Source organism: Boleophthalmus pectinirostris, unplaced genomic scaffold, assembly GCF_026225935.1.
Source record: "Boleophthalmus pectinirostris isolate CB_2022bp ecotype Guang Dong unplaced genomic scaffold, ASM2622593v1 HiC_scaffold_5, whole genome shotgun sequence".
Classification (NCBI taxonomy): Eukaryota; Metazoa; Chordata; class Actinopteri; order Gobiiformes; family Gobiidae; genus Boleophthalmus; species Boleophthalmus pectinirostris.
The window spans coordinates 37,594,868-37,618,907 of NW_026571404.1; the positions used below are offsets into that span (position 1 = coordinate 37,594,868).

The window sequence follows — 24,040 nt, forward strand, 5'->3', positions numbered from 1 at the left end:
TCTGGACAACCCTGAACACAGGCTTCAACAGAGGAGGAGGGACCACAGGGGGAAATAGTGTAATACTGAGCTTTTAGGAAATGTTTCATACTAGGTACAGAACGGTCCTCCAGAAAAGTTCCGCAGTGAGTTTTAAGCACACAGCAGGTCTGTTTTATGTGTGGTGTGAGCAGGTGTGTGTGTGTGTGTGTGTGTGTGTGTGTGTGTGTGTGTGTGTGTGTGTGTGTGTGTGTGTGTGTGTGTGTGTGTGTGTGTGTGTGTGTGTGTGTGCGTGCGTGTGTGTGTGGAGTGTTAATGAAGAGTGTTAGAATGTGAGTGTGATTCATGTCAGACACACAGAGACAGAACATCATCAAATTAAAGCAACAAGTCATTTTATGCTTCATTTAAAACTGAAAGAGAGACAGAAGAGAAAAGAGAGGGAGGAGAGAGGGAGGAGAGAGGGAGAGAAAAAGTAGAGAGGAGAGGAGGGAGGAGAGAGAGGGGAGGGAGATAAAGGAGAAGGGAGAGAGAGAGAAAAGGAGAGAGGAGAGATGAGGGGGAGAGAGAGAGAAGGGAGAGGTGAGGAGAGAAAGGAGAGAGGAAATGTGAGGAGTAGAGAGAGGAGAGGAGAGAGGGAAGAGAGGGGAGGGAGAGAAAGGAGAGAGGAGAGGAAAGAGAGAAAGTAGAGAGGAGAGGAGAGGTGAGGAGGAGAGGAGAGAGGGAAGGTGAGTAGGAGAGAGAGGAGAGGAGAGAGAGGAGAAGAGGAGAGAGAGGAGAGGTGAGAGGAAGAGAGGAAAGGTGAGGAGGAGAGAGAGGAGAGGAGAGAGGGAAGAGAGGGAGGGAGGAAAGGGAGAGGAGAGGGAGAGAGCAAGGGAAGAGAGGAGAGGGAGAACAGAGGAAAGAGAGCAGAGGAGGGAGAGAAAGAGTAGGAGAGGTGGGATAGAGAGAAAAGGACGCAGGGAGAGAGAGAAGAGAGGAGTAAGGGAAGATAGGAGAGGGAGAGAAAGGAGAGAGGAGAGGAGAGAGAGGATTAAGGAAAGGTGAGGAGGAGAGAGAGGGAAGAGAGGGGAGGGAGAAAGGAGAGAGGAGAGGGAGAGAGCAAGGGAAGAGAGGAGAGGGAGAACAGAGGAAAAAGAGCAGAAGAGGGAGAGAAAGAGTAGGAGGGGTGGGATAGAGAGAAAAGGACGCAGGGAGAAAGAGGGGAGGGAGAAAGGAGAGGAGAGAGAGAAGGTGAGGAGGAGAGAGAGAAGAGGAGAGAGGGAAGAGAGGGGAGAGGAAAGAGGGAAAGGAGAGATAGAGGAGAGGAGAGAGGGGAGGGAGAAAGGAGAGAGGAGAGGGAGAACAGAGGAAAGAGAGCAGAGGAGGGAGAGAAAGAGTAGGAGAGGTGGGACAGAGAGAAAAGGACGCAGGGAGAGAGGGGAGGGAGAAAGGAGAGAGGAGGAGAGGGAAAAGAGGGAGAACAAAGGAGAGAGAGAGAAGACAGGAGAGGAGAATAGATTTAGATTAGAGGTGGAGAGGGAGGAGAGAGGACTTCAGGAGGCAGAGCTGTTGGATTTATAAACGGCTTTAAAACAGGAAGTAATTAAGTGAAATATGGAAAAGTTCATGTTTTTCAGTTGTGACCTGGTTTGGTGGATTGTACCTGTGCTCAGTATTTATCAGATTTTTACGTGAGTGAAGTGACAGTTGTGGAAAAAAAAAAAAGCTGAAATACAGGAAGTAACGCTAAGTTCTAAAACTGAACACCTCTGTTTATGGCATCGTCGCAGAAACTCCACACAGTTACTCTCCACAAACGTCCAGACGGTGCGTTTGTAGTGACCGAAGACTGACCGTAGACTTCTCCTTTAAAAACACCTCAGCTGATCACTCACACTCAAACATTTTAACTACCAATCCAATTAAAAGTTGATGAGCGGCGCCCTGGCGTTCCCTGCCTCATGTGTCTGTTGTCATGTCTTCTTACAATGACCTAAACCACGACACTTACAAACACTTTTTTATACATTTCTTTGGGTTTCTATAACATTCTCTTTATATTGTTATTGAATATTTAGTATTTAGTATTGTGCTTGTGGTTCAATTTGCAATTTATGAGTTCAGAGTTCATATTGTAAACAAAAGCACCGAAGCACCGATCATTTTTCAAGTCGATACTGATTTCGATACTGTGCCCATACCCAATATCAAACGATACCTGAGCAGAAACTGAAAACAGCATTTGTTTCCTTAAAACTTAAAAAAAATAATTCAAACTGATCTAAGTGCGTTATGTAGTTGTTATTTATCGTTCACATAACTACAGAAAAACATTCAAAATTCAAACAACGTTCACATAATGTTTTTTATTACAAATGAATTGTTCTGAATTAAATGGTTTTGAATTAAAATAGTCTCCTTTGAGTTTACATGGAAATAATAATTCCGAATTGAGGTTTACATGGAAAACTCGTTAAATCGTCTTTATTTAATTCCTGCTCAGTGTCTGGGGGTGGAGAAGGGTTCTGATTGGTCAGAACGTATTTATGTCGATCAGAAAAAACACACACTTCAGCTGCTACTGGCTTTTCTGTCATCTCGGTTTGTCGTTACGCCATGGACACAAACACGATCCAAACTTTTTCCGCAGAGGTTCCGATGATAATTGTGTCACTTCTGAGCAACTCGGCCTCGACCTCCGGAGGGTTAGGGTTACCTCGGAGGTAAACGGATTCCGGGCTTTCTGAATCTCGACAGGATGGTTTCAGTGTCACTGAAGTCCAGGCTTTGTCCATCCATCCACTTCCAGGAAATTTTCAATTGCAGCACGGTGGCTGAGTGTTTAGCACTCATGCCTCACAGCAAGAAGGTTCTGGGTTCGATCCCTGGGTCGCCCGGGCCTTTCTGTGTGGAGTTTACATGTTTCTCCCTGTGTCTGGATGGGTTTCCTCCGGGTGCTCCGGTTTCCCCCATCAACCCAAAACATGCTCCAGGTCCAGAACAGTTGATAGTCAAGGTCAGTTTAATACAATCAAGTTCAATCATTGTGTGTCCTTAGGCAAGACACTTCACCCACATTGCCTAGTATGAAAGTGGTGTGTGTGTGTGTGTGTGTGAGTGATGGTGGTGGTCGGAGCGATGGCGCAGAGTGGCGCCGAGTGGCATGACAGCTGTGCTTCTGTCAGTGTGCCCCAGTGTGCAGCTGTACTACAATAGTATCTTACCATCACCAGGGTGTAGAGTGAATGAATAATGCTCTGTAAAGTGTCTTTTGGGACAGAAAATGTCTGTGAAAAGCTCTATATAAACTAAAGACTTACTTTCATGGTGCATCCTCCCAGTGTCACAAGTTTCTCGCTCACTCCAAATTTTCTTTCTGCTGCTCGATTACCATCATTTACCGACATTTGTGTTCAGTTTTCTCAGTCGTCTTTATAAGTTTGTTTAAATGTTAAATAGTTCAGTGGTGCACAAGTAATGGTGTGATCGACTGACATGATACAGACAGAACAGAGGCTCTTTCTGCAGGAGACATGTGCAGTAGAGTGAAGTGACAGTGGTACATGAGGAACAGGAGCAGCAGATACTCACACACAAGACTAGAGCGCCCTCTTGTGGCTTCAACATGAAAACTTTAATATATAAGTCACACTGGAGTTTAGCCTCTCCAGGCAGGCGTTGCAGATTTGCAAAAGCTAATATCAATTACCTACTTACTCCAAATCCATATTTTATGAGCTTTTTTTACTCAGGAGCCTTTATTCACATCCATGCTGATAAACGTGGATGATGCAGACTGTGTAAGAACAGCTACACACAAACGACCTGCCAGAAGTGTAAAGAACTTTTGTTGTTTACAAAGGATAAAAATTGTTTCTTGGAGAACCACACGCAAAGTGATGTTGTTCTGCCACTGTAAAGCTGTTACACTCTGCTTTATGTTTTCATTGTTATGAAAAGTGATATACACATAAAGTTAGTGTTCATATCATTTTCAGTCTTCAGTGTTAATTTACCACACCGGACCAATGCTGCAAATCTGCAACATCCCAGAACACACTGGATGTGAAGGTCTCTCAAAAAAAAGTCAGGATTGTATATTACCTCCCCATATGATCATTTTCCCAAATATCAGATTTTTTCCTGTTACTAAAATTTAATTTGAGCCTGAGAGGGATAAGTCCCAGGAAACACCCAAACCATGAAAAAAAGTGCAACTTATAGTCCAAAAAAAAGGTATGTCCAACCAGGATATTGACTCAAATGATATTAGGAAGCAGATATTCGATACACACATTTTTCAGCATCGTCGTCGATATCCGATACCAGTATCAGATCAGTGCATCCCTAAACTAACATCCCTTCCTCACATGTTTGTAGAAGTCTAAACTACAGGATTATAGCAGCTTTTACACAGATTAAGAGCCTGTAGAGACACAGGGGAGGGCATCTGACACACGGGGAGGGCATCTGACACACAGGGAGGGCATCTGACACAGTGGGAGGGCATCTGACACAGGGAGGGCATCTGACACAATGGGAGGGCATCTGACACAGTGGGAGGGCATCTGACACACAGGGAGGGCATCTGACACAGTGGGAGGGCATCTGACACAGGGAGGGCATCTGACACACGGGGAGGGCATCTGACACAGTGGGAGGGCATCTGACACACAGGGAGGGCATCTGACACAGTGGGAGGGCATCTGACACTCATTTGGCTCTCTCGTTTGCGGTGCTTTGAAGCGCTCCTAAGCACATGTAGTCAGATATTTTCCACTGTTGAAATGCAGCAGTGTGTGTCCCTTTATCAAACACACACACACACACACACATATTTACACACGCGCGGGGACAGGTGACATCGGCCCGCGTTTCCATGGCAACAGGGAAAGTGGCCGGGCGCGCTCCACCGGGAAAAAAATCAGCAGGTTTACAACATGGAAAATATCAGAAAATAGAACAGGAGCTATAATATTTGGTGCAGAGGAAGAGGACAGTGAGTATATGGTACAGAGGAAGAGGACAGTGAGTGAGTATATGGTACAGAGGAAGACAGTGAGTATATGGTACAGAGGACAGAGGACAGTGGACAGTGAGTATATGGTACAGAGAGAGGACAGTGAGTATATGGTACAGGAGGATATGGAGGACAGTGAGTATATGGTACAGAGGAGAGGACAGTGAGTATATGGTACAGTGAGTATAGGTACAGAGAAGAGGACAGTGAGTATATGGTACAGAGAGAGGACAGTGAGTATATGGTACAGAGGAAGGAGGACAGTGAGTATATGGTACAGGAAGAGGACAGTGAGTATATGGTACAGAGGAAGAGGACAGTGAGTATATGGTACAGAGGAGGAGGACAGTGAGTATATGGTACAGAGGAAGAGGACAGTGAGTATATGGTACAGAGGAGAGGAGGACAGTGAGAGAGGACAGTGAGTATATGGTACAGAGGAGGAAGGACAGTGAGTATATGGTACAGAGGAAGAGGACAGTGACAGTGAGTATATGGTACAGAGGAAGACAGTGAGGAGTATATGGTACAGAAGAGGACAGTGAGTATATGGTACAGAGGAGAGGACAGTGAGTATATGGTACAGGAAGAGGACAGTGAGTATATGGTACAGAGGAAGACAGTGAGTATATGGTACAGAGGAAGGAGGACAGTGAGTATATGGTACAGAGGAGAGGACAGTGAGTATATGGTACAGAGAGAGGACAGTGAGTATATGGTACAGAGGAAGGACAGTGAGTATATGGTACAGAGGAAGAGGACAGTGAGTATATGGTACAGAGGAGGACAGTGAGTATATGGTACAGAGAGGAGGACAGTGAGTATATGGTACAGAGGAGGACAGTGAGTATATGGTACAGAGGAAGAGGACAGTGAGTATATGGTACAGAGAGGAAGACAGTGAGTATATGGTACAGAGGAGAGGACATGGTGGACAGTGAGTATATGGTACAGAGGAGAGGACATGGTACAGAGGAAGAGGACAGTGAGTATATGGTACAGAGGAAGAGGACAGTGAGTATATGGTACAGAGGAAGAGGACAGTGAGTATATGGTACAGAGGAAGAGGACAGTGAGTATATGGTACAGAGGAAGACAGTGAGTATATGGTACAGAGGAAGAGGACAGTGAGTATATGGTACAGAGGAGGACAGTGAGTATATGGTACAGAGGAAGACAGTGAGTATATGGTACAGAGAGTATATGGTACAGAGGACAGTGAGTATATGGTACAGAGGAAGAGGACAGTGAGTATATGGTACAGAGGAAGAGGACAGTGAGTATATGGTACAGAGGAAGACAGTGAGTATATGGTACAGAGGAGAGAGGACAGTGAGTATATGGTACAGAGGAAGACAGTGAGTATATGGTACAGAGGAAGAGGACAGTGAGTATATGGTACAGAGGGAGGACAGTGAGTGAGTATATGGTACAGAGGAGAGGACAGTGAGTATATGGTACAGAGAGGAAAGGACAGTGAGTATATGGTACAGAGGAGAGGAGAGACAGTGAGTATATGGTACAGAGGAAGAGGACAGTGAGTATATGGTAAGGACAGAGGACAGTGAGTATATGTTAGAAGATCTGGCAGGAAATTACACCTTATTTAGCCTTAATAAAGCATGAACAAAGACTTAATTAATAATGAACAAATACTTAATTAAGAGTCATTCAGGCTTAATAACTACTTAATTACTACTTTAATTAACACTTAACTTGCACTTAATTAGCCTGTGCTGTAAATTGTTACTCATACATATTTCATTAACCATTTGTGTGTGTGAATTTACAAATGTATATTTCATAAGGCCGGGCACATTAAGGCATTAATTTTGCGTTAACTAATTAATTCATTATCACTGACAATTATGTTAATGCTTTTTTTATTATTTATTTATTTACTTTTTTTTTTGTAAACATCTGTTGCTCACTGGCTTTTATTTTGAAAAAGTCCACTCTGAGCATTTCTTTAAGTTTGACTTCTTTTCTTTACACTTTTTTCTGACCACGTGAGTGAGATGCAACATGTCTGAGCCTCCGCGGGCTCTGAGCTCCGGCCTGGCCGCGGGCTCCGAGCCTCTGTGGGCACTGAGCCTCCGCGGGCTCCGAGCTCCAGTTCATGGGTCTTTCTCTTTCTTCTTCTTCCAGACCCCCTGAGGCGTCCAAATAGAGGTGTCCTGTGCTTGCATTTTTTGTCGCTGTGGTCTCACTTACATTTGCTATCACAGGGTAATCGCGAAGGCCGGGAAGATTTCGTGATATGATCCCGCCCATAACTCAATGAAATATGATTGGCTAAAACAATGGTCAAACTCATTCTCACATGGGCATGGGCCTTCGTTCCAACCAACGATGGTTTGAGTGTGATTAATTGCCCAGACCTAATATTTAAGTACACATTTGAACCTTTATTAATGATTAGTAAGGAATGATAATTTGGGGAGCCGAGGGGAAGACCAAAGACCAAAGAGAAGATTTATGGATGTAATGAAAGACGAGGATCAGATGGAGCAGAGGATGCACAAAAATCACCTTTAAATATTCTCCCATAGAACTGAATTTATTTCCACTTACTCTTGAAAATACCATCCTACTCCTACTTCCTAGTCCGGAATCAATAAAACCCCAACCACTGACATGAAGGTCAAGGGTCGCTCACACTTCCTGGTCTCCTGGGATCATCTGCACTGCCTCTGCCTGATCCGTGCCTCTGTGATCCCAGGTTAATTCTGTTGTAACGGATCAGGCGGGTCCCAGTGGGGCTAGCGTGTAGCACATTTATCATAGTCCAAACACGGGTGTCCATTTAAAACACTGCATGAGTGTGTTAGCATCGATCCAGAGCAGAGGAGGTGTCCGATAAGGAGGGAGGACGAGAGGAGGGAGCTTTAACAAGTAGCATGTTACAATTTAAGACGAAAAAGAACTGATTCTGAAAAATGAATATTGTGATTGTTCTTAGATTTGTGAGTTGTTTTTATATGCAAATTAGGGCTGGGCAAGTAATTGGAATTTTAAATCAGATCAAAATTCAGTCCTTTCTATCAATAATCGAGTTGTGTTTTTCACAGACAGGTCTTCAGCCAATCCTCTGTCAGTAAAAGTGTGTGGTTTGGAGCAGTCCTAATACAAGAATCACATTTCAGAACATGTTTGTACAGATCTATTTCTTTATTTCTTCATGTGACTGTGTGTGTTCAAGGACAGACATGATACAACATGAATGTAAACACATCGGATTATACCAAAGAATCATTCCCATCTGTTGTTTCAAAGGACTGCACTCTTAAAGGGACGAACTATAGAATATTGCACACTTCCCATTATTGCACACTACACTTTATTACACACTTCTCACTATTGCACGCTTGTCATGATTGCACACTTTTCAGTTATTGCACACTTCTCATTTACGCATGTTTCATGATTGCACACTTTTCATCATTGCACACTTCACTCTTTGCAAACTTTAATAATGAGTTTTTTGCAAACTCATTATTACACACTTCCCATTATTACACACTTCACATTGCACACATCTCATTATGCCACATTTCCCTTGATTGCACACTTCAGTGTTGCACAATCCAGTCATTGTACACTTCCTTTATTACACACTGCCATTTATTTCACACTTCATATTATTGCACACTTCTATTTATTGCACATTTCACTCTTTGCTCACTTCTCGTTATTGCACAATCCAGTCATTTGCACACTTCTCTTTATGGCACGCTTCCTTTTATTTCACATTTCATATTATTGCACACTTCCCATTATTACACACTTCTCATTATTTCACACTTTATATTATTTCCCACTTCCCTTTATTGCCCACTTCACTCTTTGCTCACTTCTCATTATTGCACACTTCCCATTGTTACACACTTCTCATTATTGCACACGTCATATTATTGCACACGTCATATTACTACACACTTCCCTTTATTACACATTTCATATTATTACTAACTTCCCTTTATTACACACTTCACTTTTTGCACACTTCTCTTTATGGCACACTTCACTCTTTGCACAATCCAGTCATTGCACACTCTCCATTATTGCACTCATCTTATTATTGCACACTTTATTGCACATTTCATATTTCTACACACTTCCCTTTATTGCCCACTTGCTTATTGCATTCCGTTAAAATGTGATTATGAATATCAAATCACCATTTTAAGTCTGGTATTAGTTGTCACATACCTTGTTTAATCCCAGTAATGAAGGATGACTCTGATGGAGGTTAAAGTTCACACTAAATCTGTATGAGCCCGTGTGATCAGTCCTATGTGTCACCTGTCACCTGTCACCTCAGAGCCTCATCCGTCATATTTATCCTTTATCCATATTTATATTCATGGAAAAACGTGACGCTCGTTTCGCTCTTCAGCCGCCTTCATCTAACCTGAGTGACGAGGCCAGATTAAACCCGATGCACCATTCTTTTGGATCATTTATGTCTTCATCCTAAACCTGCGAATGCTCTGAAAATCTGACCCCGCACCGCCATCTCTCTTTTCTCTCTCTTGTTTTCTGTGTTTTCCTCCTCCCTCCCTCTGTCGCTGTCTCCCTCTCGTCTTGTTTCTCTGTTTTCTTGCTCTCCTCTGGGGCTGGAGGTCTCTGTACATTCCTGTGCTCTGCGGGGGGTGTTTACATTTGGGAACATGGTCACCGAGTTCACAGAGAAGAAGAGGGAGAAGAAGAAGAGAAAGAGAGAGGGAAGATGGAATGAAAGAGGTAGAGGTGAGAGAGTACGCTTGAAAGATTAATCACAATCACTTCCAAATCTCAATTGGAATGAACACTATTAGTGAATGACAAAGACTACAGTGTTTTTGAAGTTTCATCATTTCCTCCACAAACAACAAAATCTCCTGTTTTATTCTGAATAAAAGTGTAACCCTGTAGTTTTATCTGCACAAACATGTTCTGAAATGTGATTCTTGCATTAGTTTGTCAGTTCAGGTTTCAGTCTTTTTGTCGATTCTTCTGGACGTGTTTAAAATGTGAACTTTGAACAGAATACTATTTTTGTATTCAGCCCCGGAAGAGAGGAGGAAGCAGAGAGAAAAGAGGAGCGAGATTTTAATATCAGCCTTTATTCAGCAAGAGCCAGTTACATTTTACTTTACCTTGAAATATCCAAAAGGGAAATTCACAAATGTTGAACCTGCTCATTTCTATAAGTGACTAGACCCCAGAACTCACTATTTCTGTACTACAACAGAATCTGCATTTGAACAACCTTATTTTATCTGCCCTCATCTGTATTAAATATGATTGGTCCATAGAATGTTGTGATGTCGTCTGAAACACAGTAATTTTTAAAATTTATTTTTTATTACCTAGTGACCGAAGGGTTGAGTCTGTGTGTCTGTCCACCCTCGGTAATTCCACCATTTATGGACCGATTGTTACTAAATTTGGTACGAAGGTCAAGCTCCTGTGCCCGATGTAGCAAAAAAAAAGTTTGGTGACGATCAAAGGTCACTTGAGATCACATGGGTCAGTTGAAAGGTCACTCCATTATAAAGGATAGGCAATTTCAACTATTTCTGAACCATCTGCGGCCTAAAATATTCACCCAATCATCACACAAGTTGGCACACACATAACCGGGGTACACTGGATTTTACAGGTTGAGGTCATTTGAAGGTCACGGTAACCAAGGTCAAATATGCGTTTTTGGTCATAACTCTGTAAAGAATGGAGCTCGAGCAACGGGAGTGTCTCAAAATCTCAGAAAAATTATTATCTATTTATAATTTTATGCATTTGTATAGTAAAATATTAATAGTTTTCGAGATAATCACTAATTCTAACAGTTCCTTTCTCTGTCAGTGTATGTCATTAAAATTCTAATTGGAACGAAAATAATTTCCATTTCTTGTTTTTCTGGTGATTCACAACACACTGATCTACAGTCACACAACTAACACACACACAACTCATGAAAAATGACATTTTGGTTACACACTAGTAAACACAGACATTCTCATGTGTGACCAACATCACACTAATGTTCATGGGTCTGTACACATACACACATTACATTGTGGATATAATGATCATGTGATATGGGCTGGGCTCCTCATAAACTGCTTCTGTGCTGATGAACTGACCCACCGACATCACGTGAGGGACCAGGTTCATATCTCTGATCGCATTTGTTTAATTTTTTATTTTTTTTATTTCAGCTTTGTTTACAGTATTTGTTAGTAATTTACAAGACATGTTTAATACAGATGAGAGCAGCTAAAATGAATACTATTAAAAAGCAGATTTTTGCAATAATGTACCATAATTTCTGGATTATAAACCGCTAGGGGTGTAACGATATCCAAGTCTCACGATACGATATCGTCACGGCATGAACCTCATGGTACGATATTTATTGCGATATCGTGGGAAAGCTCACAATATGGTGGGGAGGCTCACGATTAGGGATGTAACAATATCCAAATCTCTTAGTATGATATTTTCACGATCTATATCTCACAGTACGATATTGAGATATTTTGTTAATATGCTCCTTTTTTCTCTTAAAATACCCTGACAAGATTTAATCCAAAGAACTAAGACTGGTGATTCCGCGTGCGACAACAGTAGTTTTGCGAGGATTCATTATGTGGTTCGGAGGGACGTAGTCAAGGCGGGGGCCACGCGTTGGCGCATTGTTTGGAAAAAGCATGTACCAGTATTTAATTAATGTTTTTTTTCATCTTTCTGTGTTAATATCTCAAGTTACAACATGGACACATGCGGCTTATAAACAAGTGTGGCCTATATATGTACACTTTTTTTTGTTTTTTTAGTTGGTGCTAAATAAACGGTAAATATAAGTTATGTAATATAGATAGATGATGTTTAAAGGGGCGACAGTTGAAGTGGCAGAGTGTTTGTCCAGTGATCCTAAGGTTGCCAGTTCAAATCCCACTCTCAACATAAACACAACAGAAGGATTTCAGGTCTCACATGACATAGATGGATAGTTGCACCACAACATTGGTCCTACCGCTCAATAGTCACTCCATGCTGCTTGATATGGAGTCTCTCCTCCAAAATCACCACTGCGAGTGCGCCTCTAGTACAGCGGGCGTTGGGGCACAGTCGCGCTAACTGGACGTCCCTGAGCAAATTGTGCCTCAGTAAAAAAACAAAACTCTTTTATGCTGTGTGTCCTGCCTGTGCCCTGTGTGCGCTGTGTGTTATGTACATATATATCTGATACCTGTTTGGAACAAAACGTCTGAGTCCGGATCGAGTCTGCAGTCACGTGATCGGCACCAATTCCCAATCACGTGATTGAATCGGGACAACACTACACGCTTGCGCTGTAAACACACTGTGTATATGAGACACACCACTAGGGGCGCCATGGCTGAATTGAGCACAAACAAATGATGTTGCTGTGATATGACTGCGACATGTTGAACAGTTTAGAGTTCAATCTGAGCTGGGGCAGGTCCACTGACACACAGGTTGGGGGAGTGATTCCAGGTCTCACACATGAACACTGCTGTTGGGCAAGACACTTAACCCACCTCGCCCTCAGTGTCTATGTGCATTGGTGTGTGTGTGTGTGTGAATGGGTGAGTGGTTCCTTCACATAAAGCACTTTGAGTTTTGAAAGTGGAAAAACGCTGTGTAAACATGAAGCCGTTTACCATTAATGCTGCTCTGTGGAACATTCCAGGCCACATCTGTACGGAGTTCATGTGAGTGCGGGACAGTAGATACTTAGATAATACCAGGCTAAATCATATTATTGTTGCTTGAATGTCCTTAATGTGTGTCCAGCTGTTTCTGCTCTGTCCTTAAATATTCCATAGTGCGGCATTAGCTTCAGCATTAACACAGATAAAGGAACAGTGCGGTGATGTCATGTTGACATTAGAATAAAGGGCCATTATCTTGAACACGGGGGTCGGACCATCTGCTGTAAGGGCCACAGAAATGAACTGAAAACAACAATGCGGCGCTGTCGTGTCACCGGGGTTACGCTAATCTGAGGGAAAGCTCCAGATCAGGGCATTAACTTATGGACAGTCAGTACAGTATAATTTAATGGATTTTATATTTTAATCTGTCTTGTCTTGATCTTTTCTGCTGTTCGAAAATGCTCTCAGGCTGCGTCCACATGGTTAGATGATGGTCAGACGTTCTGCTCGACGTCAGGTCAGCGGGAGAAGTGTGGAGGGTGCAGAGCGTAGCGTCACCCGGAGGACGTGTTTAGAACTGCAGCACAGGGAGAGAGGACGCGCTAGGAGAAAAAACCTGTTAAAAAGCAACAATGGCAGTGAATAGGCCCGGTATAGTGCAAGTGATAAACGAAATACTGTATTGACCCATCATGATTTTCAATTCAACGTAGTCAGTGTGAAACTTTTTAGTCAAAAAACAAAGTAAAATAAAAACATGTCTTATTTTTTTTTCCATTTTCATTGTGTTTACTGCACTATAAAAGTATAAAATCATGTGTTCTTATTGTGAGCAGACTTGCATCTCCACAAACCTAACTCATATTTGGCCTTCTTGTTTCCATAGAAAGGTTTAGGTTTGTCCATTTGCCGTTTGTAGTTAAAAACCCATTGGAAAAACACGTACAAAAAGAAATATTGTTTTTTTGATTATAATATTCCACAGTATGGTTTAAACTTTAGACTTCCAAACAGGAAGAGAGTGTGGGCGCACTTCAGCTCCAGTTCACATTGTATTAAAAAAATGTCGTACCTTTCTGTAACTGCTGCTGTCAGATTTGTAATTTTGGTCTTCAAATTTTCATATTAACCCGCTCTATATGATCCTGCTGTTTTTATTTTGCTGTTTTTGTCCTTAAATAAATTCCTATTTCGTAATATGGAACTCAGCTACAAATTCGCCCCTGTAACTGCTATCCTCAGTGAGCTTCATCTGACGTCACACTCCTTAAAGACCTAATTCTCACGGGATTAGTTTTACCTGTGGACCTTTGGTGATTTGGAATAATTGTGGAGGATTCCTGAGATTTTAATCCCGTGCCAATTCTCCATGTCTGTAATTTGTAAAGTAAAAATTCTGCCACACATTACCAACTATATTTCTCCAAACACTCAATCTGCATCTCACTGTTTGTTGTAATTGCTTTTTCTATCTTTCTTTTCTTTCCATGTTCTTTTCTCTTTCAATCTCAGTCATTGTCAGTAAAATAGAGTCATTAACAGACTTTGCTTATCCCGTTTGAATGCGCAAGTAACACAGAGCTGAGGCGGTAATTTGCAAATTACCAGACATCCCCAGGTATTACCGTATTTTTCAGACTTTTAGGCACACCGGATTATAAGGAGCAATATCAATAATGTTGAATTCTCTTATCTATTTTCATACATAAGGTGCAATGGATTATAAGGCGCATTAAATAAAACAAACAGAAGACACTTGAGACTGATCCTTAGCCCAGACTCCACGATCCGTCGGCAGATCGTGGTGTAATTCGCCCGGTGTTGCCTCCCTGTCTTGGTGAATGTGGATTATGAATGTGAATGTGGCTGGATCATTTAAGTTTGTTTTTCATTTCATACAAGGATAACTCAAATATACATTGAGTAATAATGTGTGTAATTCATTTGCACACTTTTGTTTACGTTTTACAGAAGCGAAACTTAAAACCACATGACTAATTTGCATAAACTATAAGTGCTGAAAAAAAAAGCTCACTCCTTGTGCTGCTGATGCGGTTCAGCCTCTGTCGGACCTACTCCACGAGGCTCCTGACTACTGTGGCCGTAATGTTCCGACAATCCATCAGTAAGTAGCTAGGTGTAGTAGCTAGTAGCAGTAGTTAGTAGCAGTAGTAGCAGTAGCAGTAGTAGTAGCAGTAGTAGTAGTAGTAGTAGTAGTAGTAGTAGTAGTAGTAGTAGTAGCAGTAGTAGTAGCAGTAGTAGTAGCAGTAGTAGTAGCAGTAGTAGCAGTAAGTAAGTAGCAGTAGTAGTAGTAGCAGTAGTAGTAGTAGTAGTAGTAGTAGCAGTAGTAGTAGTAGTAGCAGTAGTAGCAGTAGCAGTAGTAGCAGTAGTAGTAGCAGTAGTAGTAGCAGTAATGCAGAGTAGCGGTGGGACCAAGTTGTAATGCTTTGAGAATCCATCAAGCGGTGCGGCTTTGTAGTTTACCAAAGTCGTACTAAAACATTTTGACCGATTTTTGAGCGCCGTGTACCACAAATCAGTTTGAGGTCAGAAAATACAACCAGAATTAATACATAAGGCACACTGTCTATTTTTGAGAAAATTTAAGGATTTTAAGTGCTCCTTATAGTCCGAAAAATACGGTACAACAACACTGAGATGCAGATTCACATGGAACTAGTATTATCACTGGACGAAATATAGTAGGTAATTTGCGGCGGCATTTTTACTTTACAAATTACAAACATGGAGCATTTGCACGGGATTAAGATCTCAGGAATCCTCCACAGTTATTACAAATCACCAACGATCCACAGGTAAAACTAATCCCGTGAGAATAGGGTTTATGGAATAACTATGGAAAACTGTCAGAGACCAGAGCCGAGTTTTGACATCTCGATAACACAAACAACAACTAGCATGCTCACACACACTTCCTTATTCTCGAACAGTAAAGTGCTTCATAATTAGACACAGTCAGTTCACGGTGGACTCTTTTGAACCCGAGAGCTTCTTCTACAATCTCTCTGTACTGGGGAAAGTCTGGATCGTGTCTTTTCCAGTGTGGACGGCTCTGTCACATGTGGATGCGCCGCTTCCCGGATCTCTCTGGATAAAGTGGATATTGAGATTGAGCCTCTCCTGACCCTGACCTTCGGCCTGCAGTCCGTTTTGACCCTTAAAGCTGTAATCCAGACGCTTCCTCTGCAGAGAATGCATCTGTCGAACAATGGACTCACAAACCCGCAGCGACGTCACATTTCACTGCTCAGATTATAGAGAGGAGATGCAGCGTTATTTTCGGTTATTGACCCTGGAAGAGTGACGCTAACAACAGTCAAATCCAATCCAAATCCAGTCCAAATCCAGTCCAAATCCAGTCCAAATCCAGAATTCACTTCACACTTCACAGCTTTATCAAATCACAATCTGTACTTTGTTACACGTACGCTCACTTTTTCAGAGTACAGACTGATGCCTTGTTCGGTTATAGTAGGTGTAGTAGTAGCAGCACTTGTAGTTGTGTTGCTTGTACTTAACAGTACTCGTAGTAGTAGTTGCAGCAGCAGCAGTAGCACCACTAGTATCAGTAGCAGCAGCAGTAGTAGTAGATGTAATAATAGCAGTAGTAGTAAAAGTAGGAGTAACAGCAATAGTAGCAGTAATAGAAGTAATAGTAGTAGCAGTAGTAGCAGTAGTAGTATCAGTAGTAGAGTAGCAGTAACAGCAGTAGTAGTATCAGTAGTAGTAGTAGAAGTAGTAGCAGTAGTAGTAGCAGTAACATTTGTAGTAGTAGGAGTAGTAGTATCAATAGTAGTGTCAGTAACAGCAGTAGTTAGTAGCAGTAGTAGAATCTGTAGTAGTAGCAGTAGTAGTAGCAGTAACATTAGTAGTAGCAGTAGTACATTAGTAGTACTAGCAGTAGTAGTAGCAGTAACACCAGTAGTAACAGCAGTAATAGTATCAGTAGTAGTAGCAGTAACAGCAGTAGTAGTAGCAGTAGTAGTAGTAGCAGTAACAGCAGTAGTAGTATCAGTAGTAGTAGTAGAAGTAGTAGCAGTAGTAGTAGCAGTAACAGCAGTAGTAGTAGTAGAAGTAGTAGCAGTAGCAGTAGTAGTAACAGCAGTAGTAGCAGTAGTAGTAGCAGTAACAGCAGTAGTAGTAGTAGAAGTAGTAGCAGTAGTACATTAGTAGTACTAGCAGTAGTAGTAGCAGTAACAGCAGTAGTAGCAGTAGTAGTAGCAGTAACAGCAGTAGTAGTAGTAGTAGTAGCAGTAGTAGTGTCAGTAACATTAGTAGTATTAGCAGTAGCAGTAGTAGTAACAGCAGTAGTAGCAGTAGTAGTAGCAGTAACAGCAGTAGTAGTAGTAGTAGTAGCAGTAGTAGTGTCAGTAACATTAGTAGTATTAGCAGTAGCAGTAGTAGTAACAGCAGTAGTAGTATCAGTAGTAGTGTCACTAGTAGTAGCAGTAACAGCAGTAGTAGTAGCAGTAGTAGTAGTATTAATAGTAATAGCAGTAGTACTAACGGCAGTATCAGTATCAATAGTATCAGTAGCAGTAGTGCAGTAGTAGTAGTAGCAGTAATAGTGGCAGTAATAGCAGGAGTAGCAGTAGTAGCAGTAATAACAATAGTATTAGTAGTAATAGTAGTAGCAGTAGTAGTAGTATTAATAGTAATAGCAGCAGTACTAACGGCAGTATCAGTATCAGTAGTATCAGTAGCAGTAGTGCAGTAGTAGTAGTAGTATAAGTACTAGAGTAGTGTGAGTGAGTGACAGCTGCTGCTCGCTCCATCTGTGTCTGACCTGATCTGATGAGCGACGGGCCCCAAACCACAACATTATGTAATCACCCGGAATTATGTAAGGGGAGGGGGGTGGGGGGGGAACACAGAAGTGGGTTAGATGATATCAAAATATATATTTTCCAACACATCAGTCAACATTTTCTATTTTATTTTATCTTAAACTACTCAAAATGACTTTCAATATTCAGTTCTCTTAAAGACTAGAGGGAGGTTCAGTTTGTTCTTTTCTGGAGAAGGCACGTCACTTTCACGAATCAATGGAAATTCAAAAGACAAAACATGAATTTGGATTGTTCTCCTTCTGTTCAGTGCGATAAACATCCAAACTGAGAAAAAACATGCTTGTATTTTAGGATTTTTTTTGTTGCTTTAAAATAAATAATCACAATTCAACACAAAAATCTATTCTGATCTCTGTTTTGACCCACGTGCTTTCCTTTCCAGAGCATCGGCTGCACAGCTCTTTATTAAAAACCACATCCATATCATTTGAGAGATGATTAGATATGACTCGATGAAGCTCCATGACGATTAAAACATGATTAATTAGGGAACGGGGGAAGGAGAAACCGAGAGAAGGAGAGAGAGAGAAAGAGAAATCCTCGAGTCCTCTGACCCAGTGTTCCTCACAGATCCAGGCCATAGGTCATGACTCGGGATTAAAGAGAGAGACGGAGAGAGGGAGAAGAGAAAGAGACAGAGAGAGGGAGACTGGAAGAGTGAAGACATAGTGGGGGCAGGGGGAGGAGAGGGAAAGAGAGAGAGGGGGAGATAAGAGAGAGAGAGAGATGCAGACCATAGAGGATGGACTTAAGCTGTACTGTTGTCATGGTGATTCATGAGGAAACTTTACTCGTTTCTCCTTTTACAAATGTACTTCTTCTACTTCTTTCTGTACATCCTTTCAAACAGAAGGATGTAGGAAGACTTCAAAATGTATATCAGTTTTTGTTTTATGTGGATAGGCCCAGTAATTACAGAGATATGAACCATAAGTATTCTTTCTTTTTCCTTTTTTAAATTAATTTTTTGAAGTTTTATGACATATAGTGACAAATACAAGACACACACAAAAAAAAAAAGCAAAAAAGCAAAACAGAAAACTAACGATACAAACACTACCACAAAATATAAGTGAGTACAGAGTGACACATGGTAAATTGATACCCAGGTGATCATCAATACCAAAACCCGTATCAAAAATGTTCACCTATCCCAGTGCTTCTCAAATAGTGGGGCGCGCCCCCCCAGGCTCCGTCAAGGGGGGCGCGTTTGACCTCGGGGAACATGCTTTTTTATTTTTTTTATTTTTTTTTACTGTCCTAGAATAAAGTGCAATTGCACTTCCACTACATTAGGGGGCAGTGGCGCTCTCATTGGCAGAGTGTGCGCAGGGAGCATTCGCTCGGTGGTGTAGGAGTTTTGTTTGCACTGAGCATGCGCGCTTTGCACACAGCACAGAGTTTGAGTATGAGAGACGGAGATAAAGAGACAAACGAAAATCTCCCGAAAGCTAAGACGAGGAAATATGACGAAGCGTATGTAGCGCTTGGCTTCACTGTGACTACGGTGGGAGACGAGGAAAGACCGGTGTGTTACTGTGTCTAAAAATGTTGGCAGCCGACAGCATGAAGCCCAATAAATTAAGGCGTCACTTAAATACATTACACCCCAGTCACTCTGATAAGCCGCTTGAGTTTTTTCAGCGAAAACGTGCCGAATATTGCCGACAATCATCCCGCTTTGTGACTGCTACTTCAGTAAACCAGCGAGCGTTGTTGGCATCATATAAGGTGGCAGTGTTACGCAGAGGTGTACTTATAACAATTTTATAGACAAATGATACTATTTATAGTCACGCGGGGGGGCGCGAGATGTTTTATTCTTCCTAGGGGGGGCATGACAGAAAATAATTGAGAAGCACTGACCTATCCCAACGTGCATCAATGCTGAAGAATAATCACGTAGAGAGTTCAGAACTGGCTCCGGCCAAATAACCTCGGAACCATCCACACCGGAACCAGCACGAGACCCACGGGAGACCACTGCCATCCCACATCAAGGATCACACCCGATTGCCACAGAGAAGCACCTGAGACTGGCATCGAACTCTTTCCCCAGCCCCAAGACCAAGCTCTGGATCCCAGCGCCCGAAATCACTTAAAATAAATAAAGAAATAATAATAATTACTATATTTTCGGATTATAAAGGCGCTCTTAAAATCCTTTAATTTTCTCAAAAATCGACAGTGTGCCTTATAATCCGGTGCATTATGTATTAATTCTGGTTGTTCTTACTGACCTCAAACTGATTTTATATGGTACACGGCACTCAAAAATCTGTCAAAATGTTTTAGTACGACTTTGGTAAACTACAAAGCCGCACCTCTTGATGGATTGTCAGAAAATTACGGCTACTGTAATCAGGAGCCACATGGAGTAAAGGATGAAGTTTAGTTCTGCGCTGACATTTATGAAATCAGTGAAATGCTACAGAGAATATATGTCCATTCACATCTACGGTCTATGTGTACGACCTGCAGACTTAGTCCAACAGAAGCTGAACTGCATCAGTGCATCAGAGGGAGCTCTTTTTTCAGCGCTTATAGTTTATGCAAATGAGCCATGTGGTTTTAAGTTTTGTTTCTGTAAAATGTAAAAAAAAAAATGTGCACAAAGCTACATTAAACATATGATTAGGGTTAGGGTTATTACTCAATGTATATTTTAGTTCTTCTCACACGAAATAAAAACTGGTGTACAGTGTACGTCCGTGTACCACGCCCACTACACCCCTGGTCTTCCTGGTTTGTGAAGAGAGCGTGAATAGAGCCTATTGTGCTTGTGTGTGCTCTATAGTTATAATCTATGAAACCCGTGGATCATTCTGTTATAATTTAGACATTTTAAATCACAATATTCATCTAAAACGATTTAATAACAGAAACAAGTGCGCTGACTTCATCTAAGCGCTGCATGCTGTGGACCCCTCCTGTGGATATCTGCACATCACACTAGAGCAGAGCTTTTTTTTTTTTTCATTTGTACCAAAATGACAAAGCAACGCTGTTGAATCCTACGTATATCACCAGTCAAAAATATAATAGACTGGAGAACAAAGTGAATACAGAACAGTGGCTTGGAAATAAGTGATTAAAGATTACTCAAACGAATCACTCCACGAATCACTCCAAATGCAGCGGGTGAGTAAATGATGAGGGACACTACTGTAAAAGTCTGTTTTGCAGAATAGCTCTGATTTTAATTACTGTAAACTGGCCAAACTGTCTGGAGTCTTTTGCAAATCCCTGAGCCTCTGTGTGTGTGACTGTGTTGGTGGTGTTTAGAGGAGCCAATGGTGCAGATTGGCAGCCTCGTTTCTGTCAGTCTGCCCCAGGACAGATGTGGCTACTAGTAGTTTATAACACCGAGTGTGGAGTGAGTGAAGAATGCCCCAAACTGTAGAAGAGAAAGCCTTTGTTTACATTCTACACAGTGTAATGAAATGAGAGCTGCTCCTTCAGAGTGCATCAAACTAAAACTACTATCAACTACTAACTACTACACATATACAATCAAACTTGTGCAAAACTCACCAGGGTACACACACAGACACACCAGTGAAACAGAATAAAGTGACTAAAGTGGCTAGCAGCATTACAGCACTGACATTGACAGTGCAGATGAACAGTTCTCAGTGAAGTTGAGTTTAATATGGTGACAGCTTTGGGAAAGAAGCTGTCCCTAAATCTATTTGTTTTGGCTGGTGTGGACGTGAAGCGCCTGCCAGAAGGCAACAGGTTGAAGAGGTGGAAGTCGGGGTGTGTGTTGAGTAAAGTGGGCAGAGTGACTTTGTACACTGCAAATAAATGTCTCTGATCTGGCCAAGATTATATAACTTATATCTGGTTATTTGTCTTGTTTTTAGATGTATTATCGCAGAGGTGTGCAAAAATATTGAAATACTGATATATCGTATCGTTTAATGTGATGATACAGTATCAATATCATGGGCTGCTATATTGATATATGGCCAAGAGTATTTTTGTTCTATTTTACTAAATTATTTTGTTACAGCTACAGTTTTGTTGCCTGATTCATCAGCCGGTTTCACTTCATTTCACTTCGTACAAACGGTCTGACCTCACACTGTTAGAATGGTAGGCAGGTCATTTTTATCATTTAACCAATCGCTGCCATTTGTTTGTGATGTATGTAATGCACCACTAAAGGGGTTAACTGGTATATTAAGCTTTTCCCAAATCCTCTAGGAAGAAGGACAATAACGTCTTTCCCCTTGATAAAATTCCCCAAACATTCTCTTTGTTCCGGCTTTAAATCCTCGATCTCAGGAATCATTGCCAACACTGAATATATGACTCTTCACTGATTGGCTGGTGCCCGAACTCACACTTCCGGGGTTTTTGCGAACTGTCTAATGTATTCTGATTCCTGACCTAGTCACTGGAGAGAAATGAAATTGAGTTGAGGCACTAGGTGGCGCCAGACTGGCTAAGAGTTTTGTTGTTTGTTCAGAGGAAGAAAACTCATTTATGCGACACATTTGACATTTTTACAGTTTTGATGATTAAAATGTTTGTGTTTCATATGAACTTTGCACAAGAAGTGGTTTAACAAAGATTTTTAGTATCACAGACATGAATTAAACTTTATTTTTTATTGAACTGTATCAAATCGATTTGAAATATATCATATTGAATCGTATCAAATCAAAAGCTCACTGTATCATGATATGTATCGTATTGTGGCTTCTCTAGTGAGGTATGTATCGTATCGTGGTGTATGTGTCGAGGTTTGTATCGTATCGGCAACTTCTGAATGATACCCAGCCCTAGTCTAGAGGTTGTTTATTTTATAATAACTTGTCCAGTAAAATGATCTTGCTGCATGGATGGATCATGTCACTACTTTTAAATCATTTTCTGATACATCTTAAGTTTTATCCAAGCTTTTTTGCAGTGTGTCTGTAAAATCTCTGTATTAGACTAATGCATTATTATTATTATCATTGATGCTGGGCCTCAACATTGGTAGAATTTGTGTTTGAATATTTCTTTTCAAAATTGTAATGAAATAAAAGTATACTTTGAAAGATGTGATATTAGTTACTGTGCAGTAGTGACCTTCCTGCACCTCCTTCTCTCTGTCCTACCTCTCTCCCTCTATCTCTCCATCTCTGTCTATCTGTCACCCACACCTTTTGTGCGCCCACACCTCTCCCCCTCCCTCCTCCCTCCTCTGTCCTCTTCCTCCTCCTCTGTCCTCTCTCCTCTCTCCTCTGTCTCTCTCTCTCTCTCTCTCTGTCCTCTCTCCTCTCTCCTCTCGTCCCTCTCCCTGTTTCTCTGTGAAGTGTCCGGCTCTGATCGGTGACTCACTTCAGTGTGAATGTCACTGGACTTTCACTGCACACATATAAATAGCTGCAGATGGTAAAGGGTCGTCTCAGTCGTCTTTATAAGTTTGTTTAAATGTTAAATTGTTCAGTGGTACAAAAGTAATGATGCGATCGACTGACATGATACAGACAGAACAGAGGCTCTTTCTGCAGGAGACATGTGCAGTAGAGTGAAGTGACAGTGGTACAGGAGGAACAGGAGCAGCAGATACTCACACACAAACCTAGAGCGCCCTCTTGTGGCTTCACTGTGAAAATTTTAATACATAAGTCGCACGAACGCAAGAACCACCCAAACCATGAAAAAAAGTGTGACTTATTAGTCCAAAAAGTACGGTACTCACCATAATGAGTTTATAAGTACTTTTCACAACTTCCAGAAAGCAGATAACAAATATTTATTTATTTTACTGCTGTTCCTCTATTTGTCTCCATTAAGGTAAAAGTGAAGGTTCTCTGGTCTCAGTAATGTCTATTCTGTAAATGACCCTGTTTGACTCCTCTATAAAACACAATGGACAGAAAAAAAGTAATTCTTCACTTACCTTATGTATTCAAAGTATCATAATTATTCACCAGGACGAGTTTATAAGCACTTTCCCAAGTTTCAGAGTCCAGGATTAGATGCAGACAGTCCACAGCGACTTATTTTGGCTTCAGGAGCCTCTTATACAATACATCTGTACTGGGACAGGACACATTTTACACAGATACATGGGAAATATGAGGTAGAGAGATTTCAAATGCACGTCTGTTCAATTACCAGTGTTTTATTTGCTCAACAGTCCCTTGAAAAACCTGCGTTCTTACCGTGAGTGGGGTCAAACTGTACATGTTGACTGCTTGTGTTGTGTTCACAGCGATCCATGAGTTCCCCAGAGACTACTTCACCAACTCCGAGAGGATGGAGGGAGCGGTGGGGCTGCACGTGCTCTGTGTGAGTAACAGTTTTTTTCATCGTAAACCACAATATGTACTACCAGTCAAAAGTTTGGACACGCCCACTTGTAAATCTGTGCAATTAACTGAATTTTGATCATGATTTAGATTTGTGTCAAATAATCTCCAAACTTATATAACTGAGTTGAAATAACGTGCTGGTGAAAGTGAGGACCGGGCCACGATGACTGGAGTTTTGCGAGGAACAAAGTTTATTTTGGAATA

General features: G+C 41.5%; 1 protein-coding gene across 1 annotated transcript in view; it reads left to right on the forward strand.

The window, feature by feature from the left end:
* Positions 1-24,040, forward strand: part of LOC110168528 (sodium/potassium/calcium exchanger 3-like) — a 135,906-nt gene that overhangs the window by 67,240 nt on the left and 44,626 nt on the right. The window contains exon 6 of the mRNA XM_055162462.1: positions 23,737-23,813. Within this exon, the coding sequence (XP_055018437.1) occupies positions 23,737-23,813 (77 nt within the window). The remainder of the gene's footprint in view (positions 1-23,736; positions 23,814-24,040) is intronic.